The sequence below is a fragment of the Carex rostrata genome, chromosome 17 (assembly GCF_964058835.1).
Source record: "Carex rostrata chromosome 17, lpCarRost1.2, whole genome shotgun sequence".
In the NCBI taxonomy this organism is placed as follows: domain Eukaryota; kingdom Viridiplantae; phylum Streptophyta; class Magnoliopsida; order Poales; family Cyperaceae; genus Carex; species Carex rostrata.
Window position 1 is genome coordinate 5,530,948 of NC_135934.1, and position 9,904 is coordinate 5,540,851.

At 32.7% G+C, this 9,904-nt stretch overlaps 1 protein-coding gene across 1 annotated transcript; it reads right to left on the reverse strand.

The window, feature by feature from the left end:
- Positions 1 to 2,422: 2,422 nt before the first annotated feature.
- LOC144568532 (hyperosmolality-gated Ca2+ permeable channel 1.7-like) lies at positions 2,423 to 7,064 on the reverse strand. The gene is made up of 11 exons (XM_078318895.1): positions 6,584 to 7,064; positions 6,239 to 6,388; positions 5,960 to 6,095; positions 5,745 to 5,843; positions 5,461 to 5,583; positions 5,272 to 5,352; positions 4,607 to 4,947; positions 4,284 to 4,529; positions 3,676 to 4,000; positions 3,063 to 3,296; positions 2,423 to 2,784 (listed from the first exon to the last, which is right to left on the reverse strand). Exons 1-11 carry the CDS (start codon positions 6,895 to 6,897, stop codon positions 2,554 to 2,556), a joined length of 2,280 nt encoding a protein of 759 aa, XP_078175021.1. The 5' UTR covers positions 6,898 to 7,064; the 3' UTR covers positions 2,423 to 2,553.
- Positions 7,065 to 9,904: the final 2,840 nt, after the last annotated feature.

A 9,904-nucleotide genomic window follows, 5' to 3' on the forward strand; every position in this document is an offset into this window, starting at 1 on the left:
ACATGTTCAAATTTTAAACATTCGAATTAATTTAGTATAAAATCAAGTGGTCAGGTTTATTATTTCAAGAAAAGACACCTTTATTTTATAGATCTTTTAAGATTCCAGTGTTGAAGACGATAATATTTAGTCCAAATAAATATTATCTTTTTTATCTTTACCTGTTATCTTCTAGCTTATGAAATATAATACTTTAGGGAAAAAAAAAAACCTAGCATTCACATCAAATGGTTAAGTTTTGAAACTTTATCGCACAATTAATGTCGATTATAGAAAAAAAAAATGATCTTTTAACCAAAAATAGTTCTAATATGAAGTATTCTAAGTTCTGCAATTTTTGTTCGCGGTTGCTTTACTATTTTCAAGTATTCGTTTATAGTAGTAATTTTCATTGACATTATTAATGATATATAGATCAGAGGTCTAAAAGTGAGATAGAAATGCTAAAAAAAAAAATTGTGTGTGTGAAAGAGATAACAAAAAATGGTAATTATTTTCCATTTATTTCTATTAATTACTAGATATAATGATGATGAATATGTTAATTTTAGTGTCCTAATGAAAAGACTCCTTTAGAGCGTGTTCGTGTGAGTTACTGTTCACATGTAAAAAAAAAAAATTCTCACACGTACAATAACGGTAGTTTATTTTGATCCATATTCTAAATCCATTTTCAATTCCATGTGTCCGCCGATCACCCTGATGAATTGAAGATTGGTGCAATTTTCAAAATTCAGATATAAGCAATTACCAATGCCTGATTCAATGTGACTCCCCACTAAACATAACTGTACATCCAATGTGGCATATGTTCTGATATGCCACAGAAAATCCGACTCTCCGTCTGACAGCTATGTCTTCTACAAGAAAAGTTAAAATGTCTCTCTAAAAGAAAAGTTTATTTATAATAATGAGACTGCCAGAGGATCCGCCCCCCTTAGACACAAAGCACGATACACGATCTACAATTCCTTTTGCCTTTGACTGATCCGAATTGTAAAACGGAAAAAAAAATCCGTACGCATACTGGATTAATTTGATAGGCAGACTGAATCTACATGCCAATTGAGATCTGTGCGCAAACTCAGTCTGCGAGAATGGTAAAAATAAAATTTTAATTAACTTGATGATAACTATTTAATTTTAATTTATTAGAGTGGTAACTAAAAAAATTTCGGGTTACTTTATTGATCTTTCAAAATGTGTTGAAGACAATATATATTATTATAGTTGAAATAATTAGTGAAAGGTTATGAAATTAAATATTGTCTTTTCTTTGTCTTACTAATTTTTTTTTCTTTGGTAGGTTCTTCAACAGGACGAACCATTTGGCGACAAAAAAACCCGGTACTGTTGGATGTCATCGTGTACCTATAAGAGAAGGAAATTAATGGCTCACACTGAGGTTCCGGCGTCGGCCATTTTAATAGGATAGAGAAATTATAACAGAGAGAGAAGTAGAAATAAATGGTATTGTATTGATTTAATTTAATGTACAAGATATAAGGTATTTATAGACTTTATTACATATCAATTATAGCTAGCTAACCAATTCAGTTTACGACTCCTATTACATTTGTCTACTGTTTGACTTTTGGTCAAATTCTAAGTACTACTTGTAACTAACTAATTTTCTAATTTATTGATCTTTGTAACTAACTGAGCCTCTCTAAGTTTTTTACCAGATTAATTAGGTGGTCGAATTAATTATATGATCTAGAAGGTCTTCTATTGTTTTTCTCTTTTCGTATACAGAATTGAGCTAGGAGGAGAAGTGCCATCTTTTTTGTGTAAATGGTTTGTGATAGCATCACTACTGTGTCTCTGGCCGTCATGGCAGGAGGGGCCTTCTAACACCGAATTGTACCGTCACTCGTCTGTATAGTGCTGTTGTCACCGTCAGCAACTGTCTGATTTTACAAAATATTTAAAGACAAAAAAATTAGCTCATAAAAACATCATATATATGGACCCTTATTTTTTTTTTTTTTTTGAAAGGCATGATAGAAACTACCAGCATATGGACCCTTATTTTCAGTGTTAACAACCTACTGCAGTTTTAGCATTCGAATAATATTATACAAGTCATGTCTAGTTTTGTTACTAAGAGGCGGATTTAGGAGGGACGCAAGGGAAAGTCTCTCCTGATGGTTTCAATTTTATTTTTTGTATATTTTTAATTAATTGTATAGTTGTCCTTTATTAATAAATATTAAAAAAATATGTTTTGTTGTAAATATATTTTGTTGAATATTATTATTTTACCAAATTTAAACCTTACTATAGTAAACTTTTTGTTACTTCTATAAATTTGTTTCAATGCTTGGTTCATTAAAAGGCATTAAATTTGCATGCGAGTAAAATGTCACGTGCAAAATATTGATCCAAGTTCTCCCAGCCCAACGTTCTATCCCTTCGAAAATTTCTTGTACTGAGAATAATTGAATGAAGAAAAAAACTAAACCATGCTTAGAATTTACATCTCTGGTTGGAAAAAGAAAAATCAACATATGTTGAAGAAAAAAAGATTGAAAACAAAATAAAAGGATCTAACTATATATGATTGCCAAGTTCAGAGGTGTGTTTGCTATTAGAAGGCGAACCCCTTTGCGATGATCTTTTTGTAGGTACAAGCGAGTTTTTCTCTTCCACATCATCCTCCATTGACCCAAAATTTTGATCTCCACTATGAAATACTGGGTGTATGTATGCATCCTTGAGGTAGGATTTCAAATCAAGGAATGGTTCAGTTGCGCGTTCTAATGTGTCCTTGACAACCGCATCCTGAAAAAGTTTTTCAAATATTCAATGAGAAATGAGAAATTATTGATCATGTTTTTAATAAGCACCATTAGCTTTCCAAATCAAAATATATAGTTGGCCATGACAACCAATCACCTGTTAAATTAAAATCCAAAGGGGGATGATTGTTTGTCTATATAAATTTTATCCTAATAAGCAAAGAGCGGAGGCAATAAAGAACATCACGCAAAAAATCACGGCAATTCTAATGCAAGAAGAATGTGTGCAATAAATGACATAAGCAGCAGAAATGTACAAACCTGCAACGGGAATTTTACAAAAGCCGGCTCGAATCTACTTTTACAGAAGAAATGAAACCAAATGGTTAGCACAGGCAGTACAAGAATCAAGGGGGTAGAATTAGCAGCATGTTTAGTACTCATTAGCCCCATAAGCAGTATTTGTGAAACTATCAAGGCAATAATTATCCTTCTATGTACATCCGGCCAGAATCGGGCCCCGCTCTCGTATTCTTGGTTGTAGACATTAATTATCTGACAATAAAAAAAAAGATAATTTCCAAGATAAAGCAGTGCAATAGTTATGTACATATGAAGCAATAGAAGGCCAATTGATGATCATGTTAGAATTCCAATTTTGTACCATTAGTTTGAATCTTAGCTGCTGTATGTAATGATGATTCAGGAGGAATTGTTTCAATAGGATCACAGAATGATTTGTGTTATCATACTGAGAAAAGAATCTTTCTGTTAATAATATCTCGCTGTTGCAAAAAAAAAAAAATTTAAATACTGAATAGCTTTCTGTGCGTATGTAGGCAGCCAAAAAAAATTGTACCAGTAAAAAGGGCCTTCCTATTGAGATTTAAATTTCTTCCTAAGGACCAATTTAGATTTAGAGAAATTAGCATACCTGATGCCTAAACACGAGGTACGAAAAACTGAAAAACACAAGTATAAATGGAAGAAGAATTGGCGTGACAACAGCATAAACAAGACCAAGTAAGAAGTACAGCTGGATGCGAGGCTCTGACGAGGAAAAATCCAAACTCCCAGGATCCATGGCCTGCTCTCTGTCTTGTTCAGTCTTTACTAGAAATGAATTTTTTATATGGAACATTATAAGCGCCTTAAGTCTGAGAATCTCAGCAGCAATCCCAGCCCACCCATCGACCATTATGTAAGTAATGAAAAATGATGCTTTCATGGGTATCGACTCGCCAATTGTTTCCGGAATTCTGGTTCAAACAAGATCAAGTACTTGAATTAGTGTGCTGGATTTATGTCATTGTATATTTGAATGCCAATGGAATCATGGCAACTCTTTCATCAATGATAATTTTTTCTTATTTTGTGGATTATAGTTTTGTCAGGTTGAGGATCGGAATTTGATATTTTCATTTTGTTGTAACTGCGTTGTACCAGTAAACTTTAGTACCAGTACATAACATCTCATTTTTTTTTTCTGGGTAATGAAAGTATAGGGGAAATGAAATCATATAGTGATGTAAGATAATGTACGAATTTGCAGATTGATGAATGAAACTATTAAGCTGCTGGAATGCAGTTCCCGTGATTAGACTTCCCAAAAACACATTGATAAAGAGAAAGAGGTAATATTTCGCAGCAGATCTTCTATTCAGTCCTGACAGGGATGTATGTCCTTCAATTTTTGACATTGCCATCAGTATTGTTGGGAGAAGTATAAGAAAAATCTTTAATGCAATTCCCGGTAGGAAACCTTGTATGAATGCTTTCACAACCTTCCTGAAAAAGGAAAAATTAGAATTCATAATATTATTTGTTTTTAAAATGACAATAATATGCCAGTGATAAATGCTTACTTCTCAATTAGAGGTCTCAAGAAAGGCACAACTCTTTCAATACCCTCAATATTTGCTAAGGATTGTACAAAAGCAATTGGTATCATAAAGAAAAAAGTGAGAAAGAACAATGCGACGGCCATGATTAACCGTCGGACCGTCAGTGAGAAAAATGGGATCGAGAGATTGGGCCAGTACACATCACGCGGCTCTGGGGCCCATTCAGTTAGCCAAATTGTGGGGTTACTTGATTGTTGTGTCTGTGCACAGACAGCTGCACCCCACCGGGTTTTGAAGGAAACAAATGCAGCAGGCATTATAGCTTTTTGGTCATTCATTATTCTTTCTCTCTCTGATTCTTCCTGTGGTTTATATGAAGTGATATGCCATGTCAATCAAAAGAGTGATGTAATTTTTCATGTAAATATAAAATGAATTGTAGTGCCTTTACATGTTTATGGAAAACAAAAACTTTGTTTATGAAAAAAAAACAGAGATGATTTGAACTTAATTTGCCTAGTTCATGTAAAAACTGAAGATAAGCATCCAATACAACAAAGCTTATAAAATAAAAAGAGACACAAAATTTTGCAGATTATAGTTTGCAGATAAATTCTTATTATTATGATTACCCAACCAACTTCCAAAATTATCAAAATAGCCGAGATGTAATTGATTATTGATACCTCTATTGACAGCTTTGCAATCTCATTTGTGTAGTAGTCGATGGCATCAACTCGCTTCCCCCAAAGACCCCAAAACCCTGTCTATAAGAAGTAATAATTAGACTCTCAGAGCCTCATGTATTCAAGGTGAGACATTAATATATTGTAAAATTAACGGAAAAAGGAAGAATTTGGTATGATGGACTACACCTTCACAGTTGGTCGCTTATTATTGGAGTTCCTTGAATATTTGTTTTCATAGTAGACAAGCCAGTTCTGAAGGCCTTTCTTTTTACCAACCACATCTGCTAGATTATTTGCATTGTAAACAACCTAAAAACATATACAAATTAACTAATACAATTTAGACAACTTAATTATCAATTTCTCGTATAGATAAATATTCTTTCATACTATAGTTGTAAAGGTGCTAATTTTGCTTTAAAGATGGAGGAAGTGACAAACAGATCTTGCTGATCATTTAAAAAATTCACCTGGTGTGAGAGATAATCGCGATGATTTACAGTAAAGAAATGCTCAACATGCTCACTGACTGATTCATCTGGATCTGGTGGCACATTTCGCACCAGAACCTACAAATTAAAAATTACAGTATATATATTACAGAAAAACTAAATATAAAAGTCCATAGCAATTAGTAAACTTTTTGAAGTATGAAAAAGATGCATGTGATCAATGGAGATCTCACAGTAAATTGATCCGGTCGACGTTCTTCTAATGCAAGGAAATTCAATCTCATTGTAGCTACTACTTTGTATTCTCTATACAAAATGTAGAATGTCCAGAAGGTGAACACATAAGCCATTGCTACATGGGCCAAAAGCCTACAAACAGAGTTAACTGGTAAAATAATGCTCGAATATGAAGCACAGTGAATAATTAGGCAGACAAAAAAGGATTAGTAAAATCGAGATAAATCACGCAAAATAGAATGTACATAAGAGAAGCGCGCATAAAATTGCAATACCTTTCCGAGCCTTTCCCCACATTTGATATGGAAAGCTTATCGATGTCGTTAAATGTCAACGCCATGTTTTTCTCCAGTGTTTGACTGGTCCAGTTGACAGGCACCAGCACACCTAATCCGAACAAAGCAATAGGTGCAAATATTTTTAACCTAAAATTCAACAAAATTCATTATCAAACTCCTTTTACAATCATTGCAGTTCCTTCAATCTCTCAGCATCTTCACATAAAGTGTATTCTCAGCATGCAGTACAGAGGTTACAGCAACCATCATATGCCAAATATTATTAGAAATTGAAATGATCAACTTCAAGATCAATAACCAATAATTGTATGACAGACTCACCCAAGCAAATAAATTCTGACGTAAACGGCCGAGTCAAGCCCGGCATGGTGGATTAACTCGGGTTCGGGCATTTTAAGCGCAGCTGGCATCCAATTCAAGAATCGTACATAGGTCATGCAATCGAGATTGACGAACTTACTGACGACATTTGATGAATGCCTGGGGGTGCTCCTGGTTCCCTTGAGGTACCACTTGGGGAAGTAGACACGGTCATTGATCGGCTGGAGCCGCAAAAATGCAAATGCCAAGAGGAATCCGATTGCTGACAGGATGTTTATGCTGGCCGCTAGGCCTATATCCGATAGAGACCCCATCGGATTTTATGTTTCTTGCTTGATCAGAATCTCTTAAGGTTTATCTTAAGCTGCATTTCCACCAGATAATTTTATGTTTAAATCAAGCGTGTAAATCACATTTCTCACATATAATGTCAAGATATATAATTGAGGCGTACATTGAGCACAATAATTTTAAGAAATAGTTAACTAATAAACACGAGAGGGATATTATAAGTAATTAAAGGGGAAAAGAAAGTGAAGACGTAGTGGCACGCAGGTTCGTGCATACCTCTTTGACTAAGGTGCTTAAGCCTCTCGGATCGGTTTCTTCGGAGAACAAAATCCAGGCTATCTAAAAATCAAAGCACAGAAGGGTTTTAATTTCATTTTGTTTCTCTTTATGGCGAGGTGTAAAGGGTAAGAAGATGATCGTTGATAAAAACAGAAAAAGAGAGGAGAGGAGAGAAGAGAAGGGTCAAAATGCCCGCGTTCATTCCCAGGTGAATTTGTGCGCTCTGAGTTAACACAAATTTTGAGTTTAGATCTGGAACGTTAGATTTAAATCCGCATGAATATTAAAGGAACCGGTGAATATAATCATGGACTGGATTGGCCAGCATTCTAATCGGACGGTCTGTATCTAAACCCAAGATGTACGTTAATGCAGAGGATTTGAAATGGCGGGTTTCTTCTTCGCGATTTTCGCATCGAGAGATCCTTTTGTTATGTATAATTCCGTGCAGCATTTAAAAAAAAAAGAGTTCGTGTAGCGAGTTATTATCTTGAGATTTTTAACTTGTTACATGTTTAGGTGGTATAACTTTCTGCAGAGAATCTGAACTGAGTACGTGCTTGTTTTAGATAATCCAACTATAAATTCCGAATCGAATTGTTGTAAATTGACGAAACTTGACTGAAGTTTGAACTGACTGTGATTTGGAATTGGAGGTGCTTGCACATCAATTGCCTCTCACGAAGTAAATAGCATTTGCTTGATAATGCTTTCAGCATATCAATGAGATTTTGTGTGTTTTTTATTATTTAAATTTGAGACAAAACCGATAAAAAAAAAAAAAAAAAGAGTCATATGAAATGACGCTATGTATATACAATTTTGGAATATTTCACAAAAGAAAATGTAATTTCGTAATTCAAATTATACAGCTAATTAATTATGAAATACTTGTATTTCGTATACTTGGATATAATTTAAGTTAATTTGTGCCAAAAAAAAAATACATATCCACTTCTAACAAATCTGCAAGAATATATCCAATAATATATATTTAGTGCGCCTATTTATATTTTTATTTAATTTAGGCTCTCATTTAACAGCATAAATTATCAAAACAGACTAGCTCTCTCTAAATTTCATGCCTATTAATATTATGACTGAATACACATATATTTATTTTTTTAAAATAGAAAAGGCACATCAAATACTTTTTATAAAAGTTTGTTGGGATTTATTTACATGGTACGTCTATTCATGTTTTGTCGTAGTGCATTGCATGCGTCCATTTTTATTTTAAATCAATTTGGACTAGTTTCACATCTTCAAATCACCAAAACGGACATAATTCTATCAGTGCTAATTCTAAGGGATAAATTAAATTTGATAAATAAACTCGAAATATCATCAAGTACTTGAAAAATGTTCATTTTACTAATTCAAATATAAGGAGGTATAATACATTAATACCTCATATTTTATATATTCGTTTTCAAAATTCAAATTGTCAATTCCAAAAAATATAAAATTTCATCTCCATGCATATTTTAGTATAAATATGATATTGAACGGTTCGGATTAACAATTTAGATTTTATAAACGAAGATATAAAATATGAAATATGATGATGTATGAAAAAAATGAGGCATTAGAACCCTCTTCAAATATATACATAACTTTTTTGTGCGGACAAATCTATTAGAATATATTTAGTGCACATTGCATGTCTTTATTCATATTTTAACAAATTTGGATCGCATTTGCGTTCCTAAAATCATTAAAACTAACAAAAAAAAAGTTATACATTAATTGAATCATTATCATGCAGGCAAATTCATTTGTTAAATAGTAAAAAAGATACATCAAAAGTTCAAAACCCGAAAGGTCTGAGTGACAATAACAATACTTTCTGTGTGAAATGTCGCATATTCGAAATCTGAATGGGGGAATATCTTGTGGATTTTAAATAGTGAATTAGGAAATCTCTTGAAGATATTAAATAGTTGGATGGTTTGATCTCCAACTTTTATTCAAAGAATCCGCCTTTAGTCTAGTGGTAAAAGGCAATATTTTTTGTGTGAGAGGTTGTGAGTTTAAAACTTAGATAAAGAATTCTTTATAGATAAAGTTCATAGTATTTCTAAATAAAAAGTCTTTAAAAGAGAATGTCCTATTAAATAAGGCATATTCACAAGTGTTATTGTTTCAAGTTTCAACATTTCAGGTCAAATAATTATCTTTATGAATGTGTTAACAATTTTTGAAGCGTTTATAGCGGTCATTATAGCATCACCGTACCGTTTTAGGATAATAAACGCCATGAGGTTAGGGGTGATCGGAAATAATCTGATTTCGTTTGAATTCAAATTCAGAAAAATTCTTAAATTATCTGATTTGTATCTGTATCCGTATTCAAAAAATTAAAGCGGATAAGAATACGGTTAGATTTTTAACTATATATCCGTATTACATCCCTAATGTTCTTAAATTGATTTATTAAATTATATATTTTTATCAATAATTTATTAAACTGCATATACATGTATATTTTGATGAATAACATCACACTATGATATAATTAGTGATTAATGTTTTGATAATACGATATATATTTTGTATCAACAAACTTATAATGAAAATATTAGATCTAATATCCGTATCCGTCCGATATCTAATCCGTATTTGTAGCGTTTAATATTCGATCTGTATCTAAAAAATTATAACAGATAAGGATAGAATTTGATCACTATCCGATCCTTATCTGACCGTTTACACCTCTAAATGACGTTATCAACTTTTGGCAATATAGCA